The sequence below is a fragment of the Mesoplodon mirus genome, assembly GCF_964341445.2.
Source record: "Mesoplodon mirus genome assembly, chromosome: 7".
NCBI classification, from domain to species: Eukaryota; Metazoa; Chordata; class Mammalia; order Artiodactyla; family Ziphiidae; genus Mesoplodon; species Mesoplodon mirus.
In genome coordinates, this window is record NC_138983.1 from 78810162 (window position 1) to 78829889 (window position 19728).

Below are 19728 nucleotides of genomic sequence, written 5' to 3' on the forward strand. Positions count from 1 at the left end.
GTGTCAGGCCCCGTTCCAGGCTCCGGGGAGGGAGAGCCAAAAAAGACAGTCAGATTCCTGTACTCACAGATTTGGGAGGGGGTGACAGACAATAAAAGTAAACGGATGAATAAACAAGCCCACTTCAGAGAGCAGTGGTGCTGTGGAGAAAATAAACTGTGTGTCGTGGTGGCCAGCGCTTCAAGGGGGGAGGCCAAGGGGGACCAGCTTAGTGGGTGTGCAACCATGGAACTCAGGGGGGACTTGAACCCGTGGGCTGGGACTCGAACCCACTCAGAACCCACTATCTTTTAATCGAGATCATGCATCTGGTCTCGGGACTTAATAAAGCTCAGGTTCTTTATGTCTCATGCAGAAAGAATTCAGTGAGAGACAAAGTAAGAAGTGGATTTCTTTAGAGAGAAACACACTCCACAGACAGAGTGTGGGCCATTTCAGAAGGCTAGAGACCCCCAAATATGGGGCAGTTAGTTTTTATGGGCTGGGTAATTTTATAGGCTAAAGAGTGGGAGGATTGGGACAACTCTAATATTTTGGGGAAGGGGCGGGGATTTCCAGGAATTGGGCCAACACCCACTTTTTTTTTTTTTTTTCCTGTACGCGGGCCTCTCACAGTTGTGGCCTCTCCCATTGCGGAGCACAGGCTCCGGACGTGCAGGCTCAGCAGCCATGGCTCACGGGCCCAGCCGCTACGCAGCATGTGGGATCTTCCCGGACCGGGGCACGAACCCGTGTACCCTGCATCGGCAGGCGGACTCTCAACCACCGCGCCACCAGGGAAGCCCCACCACCCACTTTTTGACCTTTATGGTCAGCCTCGGAACAGTCCTGGTGCTGATGGGTGTGTCATTTCGCTCATGTGTTACAATGAGCCTGTAATGGGGCTCCAGTTCCCCTGGAACTCGAATCTTACGCCCCCTTGGACCTAGCCGATTCTAACCAGTTCATGTTGTATCCTCCACCGCTATGTCCTTCTTTTAGAGAGGACCTGTTTCAGGTGGGCAAGGACAAGCCAAGGGCAAGCGAGCCTGCGTGGAGTGAACAGGGGATTGTGGGGCTGGGCAGGGTCGGGGGGGTCTGGGTTTTTATTCCAAGGGTGTTGGGAATCCGGTGGAGGTTTTTAAGCAGAAACTGACATGTCTAGAGACCTGAAGAGGTTGGGGCCACTCACAGACGAGGGGAGAGAGAGAAGCAGGTGACAGGGAGGAGGCAGTGAGCCTCGCAGGGGCACATCACTCTGAAAGCAGCCAGTGCGTAGCAGGAAACATGCCCACAGCTGTAGAAGCCAGGCATAGCATTGAGTCGCACGTGAATCCCCATCTCTGTATGAGTCTGTGCTTTTCTTCTGCCTCACTCTTCAACTTAATCACACCCACACCCACCCCTTGCTGCCCCCAGGTCTCTGCTTATGCTCCTCCCTCACTTGGGATGTCCTCAGATATTTTCTGAGCCCCTCCCCCAGGCTAGGTGCTGTTCTGGGCACCAGGAATGGAAGGATGAACTCGCTGGTCCTCACCTTCCTCCCGTATGTCGGCCAGTGAAACCTCATCCAAGCATCAAGCCTGTCTCAGATCCCACCTTCTCCGATCAGGGAGTCGGACAGACCTGGGTTGGGATAATGCTTGAGATGGGCTGGACCCACTCAAAGTGTGGCAAGCCCCAGAGGGATTTCCAAGTAACTGAACTGTGTCCTGGAGGCAAAGCTCATTTTAAAAATGAAATTCTGGAGCATTTTGTGCTTTATTTCATAGACATTCTTGATTGATACCTACCACTAAAACTGGGCCTGATGTTCTTTCAAGAAAAGAACCGTAGGAGATAACCCAATACCACTGCATTTATGCACCCTTCTTCCCACTTTTATTCAAAATGATACTACAATGCAAGAGGGAAGAGATATGGGGAGATATGTATATGCATAACTGATTCACTTGGTTATAAAGCAGAAACTAACACACCATTGTAAAGCAATTATACTCCAATAAAGATGTTAAAAAAAATGATACTACAGTAATGGAGTAGTTATCTATTGCTGCATAACAAGTTACCCCAAAATGTAATGGATAAAACCCCAACCAATATTTATTATCTCCTCCAGTTTCTGTAGTTCAGGAATTTGAGCGGGGGGTGACTTAGTTCTCATGAGTTGCAGGCAAGATGTCGGCTGGGGCATCAGTCATGTCATCTAAAGCCTCGGGGGGAGCCGGAGGATCCCCCTTCAGAATGGCTGCTCATGTGGCTATTGGCTGGAGGCCTTAGTCCCTCAGCACACATGCTTCTCTCTAGGGCTGCTTGAGTGTCGTCACGACACAGCAGTTGGCTTCCCCCAGAGTGAGTGATTGGAGAGAGAGCAAAGAGGAGGCCACAGTGTCTTTTATGACCCAGCCTGAGAGGAAACAGTCCGTCATTTCCACAGTATCATATTGGTGACACATGGCAGCCCTATTCACGGTGGGAGGGGCTACACAGGGCATGAATTCTAGGTGGTAGGGATCATTGGGGCCATTTTGGAAGCTGGCTGCTGAGAAAAATAATAGGCGCCATGTAACAAACATAATTTAGCCACTTTGTGTTCTTGGGGCATACCGTCTCATTTGACCCTTACAATAACTGTGTGGGACAGACAGTGGGAGGTGAAATAGCTTGTCCAAGACCACGAAGCTAATAAGTGGTAGAGAGGGGTCCAAACTCAGAGGACTGAGAAACCAACCACCCACCCCATCAATAGTGTCCAGCAGTGCCCTCTGCCACACGCCCGTCTCCTGGCCTCTGGAGAAGAATTCCTGGACCTTCCCTGTGCTGGGCCTTTGTTCCCCAGGCCCATGGTGTGGCCTCTCCTCCCAGCTTTGCCTGGCCTGTGCCCACAAGAGGCCCCCAAAGGCTTCTCCTCTCTCTGGTGCTGACTGCCCCTCATTCTCACTGAAGCCTCAAACCCTGTTCCATGGACTTCGCTCTCATTCCCATTCCTGCTCTGGGACCCTTGGAAAAAGCCTCCCCAATTGTAGGCGGGCAGCGGTGGTGGCCTGGGCTTGGAAGGTCTTTTCCGAATATTGGCTGACAGCCATGGTGTTGCCAATAATCCTTCCTGCCTCTTTGACCTCCATGAGTCTTTTGTTTTGGTTTGGTTTGGTTCTTTTACAGAGATGGTGTCATCTTTGCAAAGAGACGCGTTAGTAAAGGATGGTCAAGTTCAACAATTACAACAGGAGGTGAATCAACTGAAAAGTGAGAACAAAGAAAAGGATCACCAGCTTGAAGCCCTCAGCTCCAGAGTGAGTGTCGGGTCATCAGCAAATTGTAGCTGCGAAAAGCAGACACAGTGGAGTCACATGACACACGGTGGTGAGATGAGGCCAGTGCCCAAGGACACAGGGAGGGTAGCTGCTGGGCAGGTGGCCAACTTCTCTGAAGCCTTTCAAAGGACAGCATGTATGTGGCTCAGAAGAAGCATAATAGATTTTCAAATCCAGCAAACATTTTCTAACCCCTATTATAAATGAGTTTGTTTAATCCCAGCAACAAACCCACCTATGAGCATATACTGCCATTGCAAAGTTTAATATTAAACAGAATACGATCTCCCTGTGAGCACGGATGACCACACGGCTGCATCGTGGTCCCAGCACCGCTGGTTCTCATAACTGTCTTCACAGCAGAACGTCTGAAGATCCAGATGCAAACACGCAGACGCTCATTTCTTCCTTAGACTTTAGTGTGTGGAATGTCTCTAGGGAAGATGAACGTGGTAGGCAAGCAAAGAGCTTTTTACATGTAACTTTGACTCTTTGCATATCTTGCCTTCAATGCTAACTTTAGAATCCTGCCCCTATAGGATAAGATTTCTCAGTATTTGCATGATGTGCCTGTTTCTGTGAGTCAAGGTAGAACCTCAAAGCTTTCATCTCATGTGGCAACTCAGAGATTCCCAGAGGCTACCCGATAGCTAGGTCTTCATGGGGCTGGGGTGAAAACAGATCTTGAGGTTCCAAGGAAAAGGCACAGTAAGTAATACCTGGTACGTAGTACCATACCCAGTTTGGAGCTGGTGAAAGGCACTGCATGAGCTTTGGGATCAGACAGACCAGGGTCCCATCCCAGAGCTTTCTTTTATTGTAACTTATTTGGCCTCCATTTCCCCATGTGTGAAATGGGGATGACAAAATCGTTTTCCAAGAAGTGGGAGGCTGGTTTTAGTTGTGCTCTTCTGCCTCTGCCTGAGGTCGGCTGCCTGGCCAAGCCCTCTGCATTCGTTTCTCCCAAGCAGAGTGTCTTCCCAGGCATGTGCTATAGCTGTTTAATGTGGTGTGTGTGTGTGTGTGTGTGTGTGTGTGTGTGTGTGTGTGTGTGTGTGTGTGTGTGTGTGTGTGTTGGGGACGGGAAGGGGATGCAGAGCTGGTGCTAAGTAGAAGGAATCTGCAAAGACAGCACCTGCTTGGCTCTTCTACCTCCTGAAATGCATTTGGATGATTTATGTCCCCATTTCCCCTTCCTCGTTGACCTTGGAATGAGGTCCCTTCTCCTCTAGACTGTGCTGGCCAATAGCACAAGGGCTCGTCACCACCAAGGATACTGCTCTTGTGAACATTTGAGATGCCTTTTTTTTAATGACATATATCATGTATGTTAATTTTAGAAAAATAAGTAGATGACATTGAGAAGAAAAAATAAAAAGAGAGGAGAGGAAATGCTACCTTGAGAAATCAGTGTTAATATTTTCATGTATGTTCTTCCAGTCTTGTTTCTATATATTGCCTAGAAATCAATCAATCAATCATTTTATAGTGAATTTATACTATGCACATTTTTTAAATTTTTAAATACTTATTATTTTTCCATTCTAATAAATCAACGCTCTTATCATTCGTCTTAAAAGCTACATACTTTCTCCTGGATGTACCCAGTGTTATAAAGTGGTCTGCTGTTCTAAACAACACTTGGGTTGTTTCCTCTTTTTTTTTTTTCTTCCACTGTTACTGACAATTCTGTGAAGAGCATCCTTGAAACTACAGATTTACTTATTTCTCCAGTCATTGTCCTTAAGGTACATTCCTAAAGTGGGAATTGCTGGGTCAAAAGAAGGCACATCCATGCTTACGCCCTTAATGCCTGTTGCCAAGCCGCCCTCAGGCAAGACAGCTCCGTTTACCCCTCCACACCAGTCGGGGCTGTTGTTTCTTTGAGATGCAACCTGCACAAAAGCCCTAAGATGGACCGGAGCTCACTGGCTCTGCCCCCTCCACCCTCACCGTTCACAGCGTGAAAACATCCCAATTCCTGCACCCTAAGTCCCCAGACTCTACAAAGCTGGATTTCCCCTGCAGTGAAGTTTGCTGGCTTTTGAAGAGGAATTTAGACGCTCTATTCCTCAGAACTCATGAGAGGGGTGAACTGGGAACGACTGCAGGATCCCGTGCTCCCATGACACAAATGGTCTCGCCTCTCAGAATTCAGAGGTGTGATTGCGTTATACAGCAGGAAACACTCCTGGGCGTGAACACAATTACTTGGGACCCCCAGCCAAGCCCCCGTGGCCTTGTCCTTTTTCTCCACAGTGCTCAGTGCTGAAAGAAGAGTTACAGAAGGAAGATGCCCAGAAGGAGAAGTGGGAAGCCCAAGAGAAAGAGTTAAAACTCTGCAAAACCGTGCGTTGAACCTCCTGACCCCTAGGTGTCCACTGAAAGCCTAGATTGGGGCCTTCAGGGTTTTGGAGGGGTTCCTTGGCCCATTAGCTAGCACAAGCTCTGGGGCTTTCTGGGTGTTTGTCTGTTAATGCTTTGATTTGCTAGCCTCAAAGAGATGGGTGAAAAGACCATGGAAAACACACTCTCCCCAGATTTTCTGGGCAGTTGGCTCAAGGCCCCTCATCAGGTTTCCCCTGGGGAAAGGGACGGGAGGTGGCCACCATATGCTGCTAGAAATTCACCGTGGTCCCTACCCCTGGACTTGTGATGCCCAGACTTTCATGATCCACTGTCACAAGTTTTATCACAGCCCTGAGCACTGTTATTAACACAACTCTTCTTGAAGTATTTTTACTTAAATACATTCAATTTTACAACAATTCATAAAAACAAAATAAAAAGCAAATGTATCACTGGCCTTGTATGGAAGGTGAACATAAAAATGAATACAATGAAAAGATGACCACTCAATGTAAATGTTCACCCCCTGTACCGGCCCGAACCCTCGTGCACATCACCAGGCATACGTTTTCCATCCGTTGGGAAGCCCGGTGCCTGGGACAGGGGGAGGAGACGTGTGTTCTTCTCTCTGTCAGGAGCACACTTCTCTGCCTCAAATGAGAAAAAAGAAAAATGTCATTGTTCTTTTCTTCCAAACTGTGCCCATTGTGTCTTCCAAACAGCCCTTATTTAGATTGAACTCAAAAATATACCCCAAGGAAAGAGATTCTAATGAGTGGATAGGTATCTTGTACTGTTTAATCCAGGATCCATGCTGATCTTCAAAAGAAACTCAAATTTTCCCTCACCCAGCCCTTTCATTGCATCCGTTGAAAGAAAGTCTACTTTGCCTCAAAGATGTGGAATTGTCCCCCAAGGGAAGGAATGAAGCGAATCCCAGACTAGGTTTCTGCCTTAATGAACCGGATGAAATGAGTTGTGAAGTTGACTTCCCTGTTGTTGGAACTCTTTCAGCAAATCCATGACATGGAAAAAGAAATGAGGAAGCTCAGGGTGGAGCTGAAAAGGAGCAGTACCGAGCAGAGCCTGATCTCTATGACGCTGCGGGAAAAGAGCAAGGTATGGCAGGGACAGGTCGGCCTGGGAACCACTCTGGGGCCAGCACTCCACCTGCATCATCTCTGTTCATCCTCACAATGACCCCATGCGGTCTATACTGGTATTATCCCCACTTTACAGTTGGGAAAACTGAGGCTCACAGAGGTGAAGGAAGTTATCCAAGTTCACTTGCATAAAGTAGTTGTGGCAGAACTTGAATCCAGGTCTGCCTGACTCCAAAGCTCCTGTGTGTACCCACTACCCTAGACTGCCTTCAGATCTTAATTGTGAAATTATCTAAGAAAGAATTGATCCATTAAATCAAGTTTGCCAATGATGTTGTTCCAACTTAAATTCTCATATTGATTTTTTTTGTCTTTTTGTTCCATCATTGAGAATGTTTTTAAAAATCTCAACATGTTTGTAATTTGTGTGTTTCTTCTTTTAATATGAACGATGTTTGCTTTATATATTTTGAGGCTGTGTTACTAGGTGCATATAAATTTAGGATCCTAATACTTCCTGTAGAGCAAAACTTTAGATCATCATGAAATGTCCCTTTTCATCTCTAGTAGTGTTTCTCCCTTAACGTCTCCTTTGTCATTTAGCTTCACCACTGGCTTTCTGTTGGTTAGAGTTTTCATACCTTATCTTTTTCATATGTTCTCTGTCAATTTTTGTCTTAAGTTTTAGACATATGCCTTCAAATAGCGTATCATTTTTACAAAATACAGTTTGACCATCTTTGACTTTTAGTCCATTTATATTATGTAATTACTCGTGTACTGGGGTTTAAATCTACCTTCTTGCTCAATACCAGATGTACCATCTGTGGTATGTTCCTTTTTCTCTCCTTTCTTGCCTCCTTCTGAGTGGATGGTTTTCTCTTATTCCACTTTCCCCCTCTATTAGCTTGGAAATATTTCACTTTTTTACTATTCTTTTAGTCATAGTAAGACAATAGCATTCATCCTTGACTCACCAAAATCACACATTAATTAAGTTTTTCACTCTTCTACTATTATCTTAGTAGTCATCCTGAAGACTATAAAGTGCATTCTTTTTTTTTTTTTTCGGTACGCGGGCCTCTCACTGTTATGGCCTCTTCCGTTGTGGAGCACAGGCTCTGGACGCACAGGCTCAGTGGCCATGGCTCACAGGCCCAGCCGCTCTGCGGCATGTGGGATCCTCCTGGACCAGGACACGAACCCATGTCCCCTGCATCGGCAGGCAGACTCTCAACCGCTGCGCCACCAGGGAAGCCCTGCATTCTTAACTTACCAAGAGGCAATAGTAGTTGATAATGATGCCCTTCTCCTTGACAGTGCAATGAGTTTCAAACACCTTAACTTCACTTACCCCCTCTAGATTTATAAGCCATTAGTGTCATTTTCTAAACTCCTCTTGATAGTTAAAACCCCACAAGACATTATTAGTGTTTTTCTATAGTCAGTATCATATCCACACATTACCCTTACTGTTGCTTGTCTTTTCTGCATCTCTGATCACCCACCTGGGTTCATTTTTCTTGTGTCTGAAGAATACCCTTTAATGTTTTCCCTCATTGTGGCTCTGCTGATGACAAATTCTCAAATGTGCCTGTGTGTCTGTCTGGAGATGTATATTTAACCTTCATTCTTAAAACACATTTGACTGCGTATTGAATTCTACAATGGCAACTCTTTTCTTTCAGCACATTAGATACAGCATTAGATATGTCACTATTGTCTTGTGGCTCCTATTATTTCTATTTAGAAGTCATCTGTAAGCCTAACTGTTGTACCTTTGCATAATCTGTCTTTTTCTCCGGTTGCTTTTAAGATTGTCTTTTTCCTTGATTTCCAGCAGTTTTATTATGGTTTATCTAGGTGTGGATCCAGTTTTATTTACCTCGTACAGAGTTCGTAGGGGCTTCTTGAATCTCTGGCTTGGTGTTTTGCCTTAGTTCAGGCGCTTGGGCTCTGTACCACACAGGCAGTGGGGAGCTACTAAGCCTCCTGAACAAGTGACTGATGCAATGACATTCGTGGACAGTAATTAGGGTGAAAATGAGAGTTACAATTTCTCACGTACTAGGCGTTACCCTGAACTTTTCACCTCTTAATCTTTACAACAGCGCTGTGATCTAGAAATCATCCTCTCCATTTTACAGATGAGAAAGTCAAGGCTACTAGTTACTAGTAAAGTAACTAGCCCAATGGCACAGTCGGTTTTGTCTGACTTCAGGTTTGTCTGACTTCAGTTACCCTGGCATAGCAAACAGCCACATGCTACTGTTTACACTGAAATTAATGAAAATTAAATAAAATTTTAATTCAGTTCCTCCGCCACACCAGCCCCATTTCGAGTGCTCGATCCCCAGATGTGGCTGGTGGCTGCCGTATTAGACAACACAGCCTCGCTCAGAGTACCTGTACCGTTGCAGAAAGTTCTGGTGGACAGAGCTGCCTTATAGCAGGGTAACTCTCACAGTACCGTTAAGATTGCACTGGAAGAAACTAAACTTGAGGCGAGGAGGCCAGTTGTCACAGTCCAGCTTGCATTTGAGAGGGGTTGGAGGACAGGCGTGAGACCCCCAAGTGTGAGAGAGGGAGCAGGGCGGCCGCTGAAGGTGACTCTGAGGCTTGGGGACAGGAACGGGGGCTGTTCATGCAGAACACAAACAGGGGCAGAGTCCAAGGCTGGACTTGGCTTTTGCAGCATATGAAACAGGCTGCTGAAATAGAAGTCAGAGCATGTTTAGACCTGGGAGAAAACTAAGGCCCAGAGAGCTTAGATGACTTTTCCAAGGTAACGGAGCTGGGTAGAGGCTCTTCCACTGGGCCACACTACTCAGAAGAAAGCTCTTAAGGGCTTTTCTGGGTCTTTTATAACATCCCTGTGATCCCCCTCTTCAGATCCCTAAAAACACAGCCTGTGAATTTGTTTCAGCACAAAAACTTTCCATTTATTTACGAGTGTTTGCCTCATTTCCTGTTAGTGCCAGGGCCCAGGGCTCAGCAGGTGCATCCAAGAATTGAGCAGCTGCGAGGCCTACACTGGCCAGCCAAGGGTAGCGTGGAGCACTCCCAAGCTTACCGTGCGTTGACTGTTACCCAAGCAAGGGGGGAAAAGTAGGCAAGCTTCTCCACTTTAAACGCCTTCCTTTGCAGGCTGCAATTCTTAATAGACATTGCTTTGGCAAGCCTCCAGAGAGGTTACCACCAGTGAGTGTGCTCAAAGTGGTAACGACAAACAGTTATGATAATAAACCCAATCATAACATTTCCAAGTACCCATCACGAGTTATTAGAACGAGACTGTACGGCGGACATTCCCGTCCACCTTTCATAGGTTACAACGGTACTTAACACTCTCACAGAGCCCTTAAGCACTATTCCAAACATTGAATCCCCACAATGACTCTATGCAGTGATACTAGTATCATCATTCCCATTTGACAGATGAGGACACTGAGTCACGGAGCAGTGAAGTAACTTTCCGAGTGTCGTACGGCTTGTTAGGGACCAACCTGGGATGGGAGTGTGCGGTAGAACATAGTTGAGCCCCGGGTGCAGAGCTCGGCCCTTTCCCGTAGGGGGCAACTCCCTGTGAGTTTGCCTCCACCCTGTGCATGCCTGTGACCCCTGCTGCTGGGCTGCAGCTGTCCCTACCCCTCAGGGACTCCCCCACTGCCATTAGCCCACCCAGAAGAGTTTCCCCAGAGGGCATGATGATCACATTAGCAGCAAGCCCACACTTTCATCATCCTTTCAGGTGGAAGAGAAGCTTCGGGAGGATTGCAGAAGGAAATTGCTTCAGCTGAAAGAAATGAGGAACAGAGAAAACCTCATTAAAGCCAATTTGGAAAGGGCAGTAGGTCAGGTAGGTGTGCTGCAGAGCCCCTTCACGGGCCCGTGCTCTCCACGGAATCCCGCACCCAAGCGGCCGGCAGGGATGAATGAGGAGGAAGACGGCCTGCCTTAGTTCACCCGCTTATCTCAGGGGCAGGGCTTTGTGCAGCTTCCGCGTCCCCGTGGATTTCACTAAAGAGGCTTTTCCTTCTGGGAAGCTGCCCACTCCAGTGTTTGCTGTTGCCTGAGACCCTGACCAAGCAGCCAGTCCCAGCTCAAGGCCCACCCCAGTGAACCAGCTGTGCGGTTCCCTCTTGGGAAGGGTTTGAGCTCTTGACCCCGGTGGTGTTTCTAGCACTTTCTCCTTCACATTTTTTGTCCTGACATTTAGAGCGATCTTTCTTCCTCTGGGCCCCCAAAGAGATGCTACAGTCAGTGTCCCCAGGGAATTGCCACATTTCTGTTTGTTTGTTTGTTTGTTTTGTTTGGCCGAACCGCGTGGCTTGCAGGATTTTAGTTCCCCGACCAGGGATGGAACCCGTGCCCCCTGCAGTGGCTGCATGGAGTCTTAACCACTGGAGCGCCAGGGAAGTCCTGCCACTTTTCTTAATAAAGTAAAACCCAGAATACCACAGCTTATGCCAGGTGGAGGTGGGCAGGGTGGGGAGAGGGCCATTTCCCAGGCCTCTGACCCAAGATGGCCCAGTGGCCCTTCCTCTGACACGTGGCACAGACATGAGGGCCAGAACATGCAAACGAGCCTTCACCAAAGGCTAAGGGAGAGCAAACGAGAACCCAAGATGGGGCACTGGCCCTCCAGAACACAGCCCACCGAGGGCAGCCCATCTTGGGCCCCTCCACAAGGCATCCTCTCCTGGCAGCCACGGCTCCAGGGGGACCAAGAACGTTTTGCGTGTATGTGTTTGTGCTTTTCTTTTTCTGGGAGAGTGAGTCCACCTCGTCACTCATTGGATGCTCAGAAGGATTTGTAAACCACCAAAAAAGGTTAAGAACCACGATCCTTAAAGGAGCCCTCCGTCCCACCCAGCCCAGCTCCCAAAGCCCTTGAGTTTGGTAGCATCCAAGCCTGAACCATCAGTGTGACCGGAATTTGTCCCACGCGCTGAACTTCAGAGGCACCCACAAGTTAAATGATGATGCTGACCCTCAGGCAGGTTTGAAAGCCTCTTCAACCAACTTCCACACCATCACCCCCGGTGTCCTTTCTCCTGCAGGGTGCCGACCCCTTAGCAAGGCAGAGAGCCCGCCAGCCTGGGCTTCCCTCCGTGCACCTGGGCTACCCCTCACCTTGCTGGCACTCTGCACCCACGGCGAACACCCGCCTTGAGGGCATGATCTGCGCCACTTGCCGAGCGCCTGGTCATGGCTCTGGCCAGGGGTCATCCAGGAAGACCCTCAGAGACACTGAGATTCCTCCAGGTCTAGACTCGAGAGAGAAAGGACGAACAAGGCTTCTCTGCGCTGCCTGGGCCTTGCTGCTTCACCCCCTTGTCTCCACAGCCCGCTCCCGGCCTGAGGTCCTGCCCTTCCCCAGGCCAGTGACCACAGGACTCAGCCCACCATCCAGCAGGACCTGTCCCTCCCCACCCCCACCCCCCACCAAGCAGTCCTGTAGGGCGCCTCTGGTGATAACACGGGCCATTGCCCACAGGGCCCTCTGCATAACCTCTTCCTCGGGCGACCTAGGACCCTCCCTTGGCCATGAAACCAGCAGACGACCCAGAGTCCCTCCAATCACCCAGCTGGCTTCTGGCAGGATGACTGCAGAGGTGTCCTTAGGAGAGTCACAATTCCTCTACTTGGCTTCCCAGAGCTCCCTGGTGTGCAGCAGACTCCTGTGTCTTAGGACCTGTTCACGTTCTCATTGATTCTGTGGCCCTTGTGGTCCTTCAGGGCTCTGTTTTAGAGCCTTTCATGACCACATTTTGCCAGTGAGCCAAAAACCCAGTCCAAGGGCCATCACGTTGGGAAATTTCCAGAGAAACTTGGGTCTTTGCCGTTCAAGTCTCATGAGCCTGGGGCATCTTGAACTCGTCATTCTAGAAGCCCTGACTTAATTTAACTGCGTTGTTTCATCATCCGTAATATGAAGACACCAGCATCAGGGAGGCACTCAGTAAAAACTGGCTGAACTGAAGGAGAGGACTTTGAACATCTGACTTGACAGGTGTTTCTGTTCTAAGCATTCGATGAACGTTTATTGAGTGCCTGCTGTGTGGCAGGCGCTGCACCAGGCTCCGGGGACCTGGAGAGGAGTACAGGAGACGTCGTCTTCAGGACACAAGGTCTAAGGCACAAAACGGCAGCAGGCAGCTCCTCCTTCTCTCCCCAGGCGCCCTTGCTGATGACACGAGTTACCCGGGCTGACAGCCTCAATGTTTATCTCACAGCCTGGTGCCAACGTAGCAATTACGGAAGAGCGCTCCCGGCCCTGGACTTCCCACTGGATAATTGGCAGCAAGTGGCTCTTCCGAGAGCCCGAGACGTGTGTGTGCTGACCGTGTGCGTCGGCTAGGTTAGGCGGGCACACCTGAAAAGTCATTAAAACCTGCTGTCCCCCTCTCCTGTGTGGGCACTGCCCCTTCCGGTGAGAGGTGAAGGTGTTAATTACCCATAAGGACCACTAAAGGCGTGCAGAGCCTTCTCACCGATTTCTCCCAGACCCAGCGACGGAGGCGCCTCCCCCAGCCGTGCCGCTGCAGCTGCGCCCCTCACCTCATCCCCTTCCCTTTCTTTGTGCTGCAGCTGGAGCTCTTCAGAGGTCAGGTCCTCAAGGCCACCTGCGGACGCGTGAAACCGTTCCAGGACAAACCCGTCTCCAATCAGCAGGCTCGTCTCTCTTCCCCACTTTCTCCTTCAGGGACCCGGGGCTCCAGACACTGGGAGCATATGTTCCTGTTTTTTGTTGGTGGCACATAATTTTCACACTGTTGCTACACCATAAAGATTTGTTTTGATTTTCTGGGATTTCCTGGCTTTTCAAGTAAAAGCCAGTTAAACTCCCTTGCAGTGTTTCTGTGAAAATCAAATTAAACCACCCAGGACTGTGTCTGGTCGGCAGACCCGCACGGTGAACCTCCGTTAGCCCCGCGAGGAAAGGGGCGGCCTCAGCATGGACGGTGCGTCCTCGCTCGCTCGTTCCTCCTGAAGTGGCGGATGGCAGTGAGGGTGGGCCTCTGGCTGTAACGATGCCTTATTATCCTTCCGTTTATCCTCTCCAATCCTGGGTGTCAGCGCGCGGGTCACAAGATCATACCACGGGCTTCTCTCGGACGACCTCCTTTTTAGGAGCCCACAGCATCAGGCTCAGCGTGATGAATCCCTCCCAGAATGCAGAAGAATCTAGAACACACTCGTGGCCACATGACAGGCCTTTGGCTCTTAAAACACCATCTCTGATCCTGGGAAACATGCCCCGGTAACAGAGCCAATATCCACGCTCCAGAGCCAACCCCAAAACACACCAGGACCTCCCTCCTCCGAGCTTAAGCTGAAGCCCTCCAGGTCCCCTCCCCCCAGAGCCACCCTGCATTTTAATTAATTAATTAATTAATTAATTTTTGCTGGGTTGGGTCTTCGTTTCTGTGCGAGGGCTTTCTCCAGTTGCGGCGAGCAGGGGCCACCCTTCATCGCGGTGCGCGGGCCTCTCACTATCGCGGCCTCTCTTGTTGCGGAGCACAGGCTCCAGACGCGCAGGCTCAGTAGTTGTGGCTCACAGGCCCAGTTGCTCCGCGGCATGTGGGATCTTCCCAGACCAGGGCTTGAACCCGCATCCCCTGCATCGGCAGGCAGACTCCCAACCACCGCGCCACCAGGGAAGCCCCACCCTGCATTTTAAATCTTTTTTTTTTTTCTTTTTCTCACCAGTTACCAGAAAAGAGCAGCAGGGTCACAGAGGACAATAGCAACGTTTGGCAGCAAAAGCGGACCCTGCAGAAGGAGACCCAGCTCAGCAGCTGCAAAGAGGAGGAAATCACCCAGAACATCAAGAAGCTGAAGACATCCTTAGACAGTTGCCAGGTGCCCCCTTCTCCATTCCTCAAATGTCCCCTGTGTCTCATTTTTGTGCTCCTTGTTCAGGAAATTGTCCAGCTCTGCTTTTAGTCCACCTTTTCTCTTGTTGGAGAAATCTGTTTGAGATCAGAAAACAAAGGACCTCCAGAAATGCCTCCCAGGTGAACTTGGTGTGGCCAAGGAGAAGCTGCCCGACACACTCCAAGTACTGCCTTTGGGAGGCCCCAGACCCCGGGGGAAAAAAAACAGCCCCGTGTTATTTCCAGAGAAACCAAAGAAACCTTCTGCTCTTTATTTGCAGTTTTCTTTTCTGTCCCAGCAGTGGAAGGCTGCTCTTACCCTTATTGGACCAGAGGGTCTGGCAGAGCCCCCACTTCATGGCCCCCACGCAGGGATCCAGCTTATCACATCAGGCAGCTGCTTCTGCTTTCTCTGGAAATATGCAGCTACTATTTGGGGAGTCTGGGCAAATGTTGGCTTGTCAGCACTCTTTCAAATCAGGAAACCGCACTTTATGACCAGCTTGTGTGTTGATCTCAGCAGGAATTCTGTAACCAAATTTGCTTCCCCTTTCAGCCAAATCGTCCTTGGCAATTTGGCTTTGGAATTGCCTATACCTAAACAAAGGGTCTATTTGTCCATCCAGAGTCCCAGTTAGAGTGCACGTGAAATAAAAGCTGCCTCCTTCCTTCCGCCCCCCGAAAAAGGGAAGTAAAACTGGGCCGTCACAGGGCGGCCAACATACGGCTCTGCCTGCTTCACGGGCCCGTCAAGAACACTGCTCTGTATGGGTCACAACCGTCAGGTGGTATTTCTGGCGATGGTGCCCGGGCTCCTCACGACCTCATCTCTTTCCAGGCGTGCATGACAATGTCTTGCTCTAGCAATGAGCTGAAGAAGGAGGTCGACCTCCTGCAGCACCTGCAGGTGAGCCCACCTGTCTCAGGGCTCCAGAAGGTGGCACTGGACATCTTGCGCCTGTCACTGTCCTGGCTGGAGGAAACGGAGCATCTCCTCCACGAGGTGGGGATCCAGTTCTCCAGCTCCGACAAAGGTGATTGAAACTCTTTTCTCACATAGTTACATGACTGAAATATTGCGTTGAATCTGATCACGATGGGACATCTATTGAGGGAGGCTTCTTAGGTATGTGGCCAAGTGTTCCCTTCTCCAGACTTCACTTTGCTTCACCACTTGAGAAGCAGTGTTCCTGGAAAAAAGTACACAAGTGAGATGTGACTACTGGAGAAAAATGAGACGTGACAGTGGCAAAAGGAAAAATCGAAATTATGCTAAATCTTCTCTCTCAGAAGTAACCATATATATACATATATAGAGTAGAGACGTTTTTTAGAGCAGTTTTATGTTCATGGCAAAATTGAGAGGATGATACAGAGATTTCCCAGGTACCCCCTGTCCCCACTCATACACAGCCTCCCCCATTTATCAGCATCAGCACCAGAGAGGTACAGTTGTCAGGACTGATGAACCTACATTGACACGTCCTAATCACCCAAAGTCCATGGTTTATATTAGGGTTCACTCTTTTTCATTTTAATTTTATTGGAGTGTAGTTGATTTACAGTGCTGTGTAGGGGTCACTCTTGGTGTTGTACATCCTATGGGTTTGGACTTGGACAAATGTGTGATGACATGTATCCACCATTATAATATCATACAGAATCGTTTCCCTGCCCTGGCCTTTCTCGCCTTCTGAGATGGCCCACGCTCTGTCTGTGGAGTGTGTTTCTCTCTAAATAAGTCCACGTCTTACCTATCACTTTGTCTCTCACTGAATTCTTTCTGCGATGAGACATCAACAACCTGAGCTTCATTAAGTCCTGAGACCAGCAGGTCCACCAATAATGAGGCCCACCCCGGGGAGGACCCAGAGGCCCTGTAAATCACGATGCTCCACCGGGAAGATGGTCCAGTCCTGAAGGTGCCTTTGATCCCAAATCTACTGCCCTAAGCAGAAGCCAGGGAGCACGGCGGGGGATGTGGTTCAGATCAGGCCATCTCTGAGCAGATTGGTGGATTCTGTGCACAAAGCCCTGGTATTAGGTCAACTCGATTTATGAGTTTCACTTCTCAGGTCACTCTGTAACTACACAGTAACAGAAAGTACGCAGAATTCATTAAAAGCCACCTGTGGAGTCCATAGAGGGGAAGTGGGGTGGGTGAAGTTACAGATCAGGGACGTGGTAATAAAGCAAAATGATGATAACCCATAAACCCAAATATCTAGAAACTGATATTCTAGAAATTGAGGAAAGTAAAGCTACAAGTTTAACAAAATAAAAAGAAGCAAAGGAGAAGCCAACTTCAAAGCCAGCCTATGCAATTCCTCCAGGGCAGCGCATGTTTGTCTGATTGAAGCCTGGCCCTGCTGTTCTTCAGTGCCTTCCTATTAGTGCCTTAAGTAATCAACATCTCCAGTAATCCCTCTGCAGTGTTCAGGAATTCAACTCGTCATGGGGAAACCTGTGGTTTGAGGACTTAAGTTTTTAAGATAACGTCTTTTCTTTTCAAAACTGGACATTTTTATTCCAAATAAAAGAACCTATCCCCCCCCCAAAAAAGAATAGTTTCACTGCCCTGAAAATCTTCTGTGCTCCCTCCCAGCCCCCCCGCAGCCCCTGGCAACCACAGATCTTTTTACCGTCGCCATAGTTTTTGCCTTTTCCAGGATATCATGTAGTTGGAATCATACAACTTTTCAGATTAGTTTCTTTTATTTAGTAATATGCATTTTCGTTTCCTCCAAGTCTTTTCATGGCTTGATAGCTCTTTTTTTCTTTTTAAGTGCCCAATAATATTCCATTATCCATTCACCTACTGAAGGACATCCTGGTGGCTTCCAAGTTTTGGCAGTTATGAATAAAGCTGCCATAAACGTCCACATGCAGGGTTTTGTGTGGACATGTTTTCAACTTCTTTGAGTAAATACCAAGGGCGCGGTTGCTGAATCGTGTGGTTAGAGTACATTTAGTTTTTTTTTTAATTAATTTATTTTATTTTATTTATTTTTGGCTGCATTGGGTCTTCATTGCTGCGCACGGGCTTTCTCTAGTTACGGCAAGCGGGGGCTACTCTTCCTTGTGGTGCACGGGCTTCTCATTGCAGTGGCTTCTCTTGTTGCGTTGCATGGGCTCTAGGTGCGCAGGCTTCAGTAGTTGTGGCACACGGTCTCAGTAGTTGTGGCTCACGGGCTCTAGAGCACAGGCTCAGTAGTTGTGGCACACAGGCTTAGTTGCTCCGTGGCATGTGGGATCTTCCCAGACCAGGGCTTGAACCTGTGTCCCTTGCATTGGCAGGCGGATTCTTAACCACTAGGCCACCAGGGAAGTCCGTAGAGTACGTTTAGTTTTTAAGAAAACCACAAAACTCTTTTCCAAAGTGGCTGTTTTGCGTTCCCGCCAACAATGAATGAGAGTTCCTGTTGCTTCACATCCTCGCTAGCGTTTGGTATCGTCACTACGATCATATTTTGTGTGGAACTTCCAGGGCATTTTCCCATGGAAAGAGCTGTGTGATTCTAGGCAAGTTACTTCCCCTCTCTGTGCCTGTTTCTTTACCTGTAAAATGGGGATAATAGGGAATACTCACCCCTTAGGATTTTTGTGAGGATTAAAATGCATTGATACATGTAAAGTACTTAAAATAGTACCTGGCATAAAATAGGCACTACCTATCCACGTGTATTGATTTTTTAACTTTACAAAAGAATAATGTCATATTATACCCAATTTCCTTTAGTTTCATTCCTAACAGTACATCTGGAGCACCCTTCCATGTCAATACACACAGATCTACATCATCGCTGTCACTGATGGCAAGGAACCCCATTCTGAAGGGTGTACCGTAATTTATTTAGCCAGTCCTCTATAATGGGCATTTAAGTTGCTTCCAGTTTTTCACACTTAATAGATGAGGCTGACATAAATATTATTCACACATACCTGTTCATCTTATCTTTATCATCCTAGATGTGGAAGGATATGAACCACTTTCATTCAACAAAGATTTATCGCAGGCCTCCTAGATACCAGGCACAGTGCAGGTTGGAAATATAATGGGGTCAGAAACAGGTAGAATTCAGGTTATGGGGTATATGGATGTTGGCTGTAAAATTCCTCCCTCTTCACTGTACATTTGAAATCTTTCATAATAAAATATTGGGGAACTAACAGGCACTCTCCCTGCGCTTGTAGATCTTAGGGTCTCAGGGAGGAATAGGGGTGGGGCATTAACTGAAAAATCACTCACATGTAAAACTTTAATCATGACAGTTGCTTTGAAGGAGAAGTGCAGGGCTCTGACCTGGTCAGGGACGGCAGGGCAACTGCAGGGTGCATAGGAGTTATTTGCCAAAGAGGGGAGGGGAGGGCATTCTGGGTGGAGGGAGCAGCGTGGTGGGATCGAAGGAAGCATGGAAAACTCACGGGACTAAAAGAAATGGAGGCGGAGGGCAGGGACTGGTGAAGGAGGTCCACAGGGGCTGTATCATGGTGTGGCCGGGGGCTTGCAGAGAGCTGGTAAGAAGCTCTGCTTTAACCTGAGAGCAGAGAGAAGCCCACGAAAGGTTTTAAGTAAGGAACTGATGGAACAGGCTTGCATTTGGAGACAGTCATCTTGGCCACGAGTGGAAAATGTACAGGAAGGTGGCCAGCACAGAACCCCGGGAGAGCAGTTAGGAGGCTGTCACAAGACACGATGGTGGCCCTCACTGTGGCAATGGAGGGGACGGAGCAAGAGAGAAGATTCCAGGGGCATTTAAGAGATGAATCAACAGGCCTCAGTGATGGAGTTAGATATGGCTAGAAGGGAAGTGATGGAGAGAAAGGGGGCTACAGATCTCCAGGTTTCTGGCTTGTGTTAAAAGTACAGATGTGGTTCCTTCACTAAAATCCAGAGTAAAGAATGCCACAGGAGGACCAGGTTTGAGAGGGAAGATGAGTGTGAGGTGCCTGTAGACATCCAAAGTGAGGTGCCAAGGACGCAGCTGTCACCCTGGATATCCAACCGTATCAGTGATGTGGCCCTGTAACCCAGAAGAACATGCGCCACATAGCGGGTGCTTAGTCAGATGGGATGGATGGACGGGTGGATGGATGGAT

General features: G+C 48.5%; 1 protein-coding gene across 1 annotated transcript in view; it reads left to right on the forward strand.

Moving 5' to 3' along the window:
- The window catches only part of LOC309808824 (forkhead-associated domain-containing protein 1-like), a gene marked incomplete at both ends in the record, with an annotated part of 100151 nt that overhangs the window by 60503 nt on the left and 19920 nt on the right, over positions 1 to 19728 (forward strand). Inside the window, 7 exons of the mRNA XM_082629398.1 lie at positions 3142 to 3272; positions 5553 to 5642; positions 6657 to 6761; positions 10497 to 10604; positions 13340 to 13423; positions 14462 to 14614; positions 15467 to 15667. Of these exons, the coding sequence (XP_082485524.1) occupies positions 3142 to 3272; positions 5553 to 5642; positions 6657 to 6761; positions 10497 to 10604; positions 13340 to 13423; positions 14462 to 14614; positions 15467 to 15667 (872 nt within the window). The remainder of the gene's footprint in view (positions 1 to 3141; positions 3273 to 5552; positions 5643 to 6656; positions 6762 to 10496; positions 10605 to 13339; positions 13424 to 14461; positions 14615 to 15466; positions 15668 to 19728) is intronic.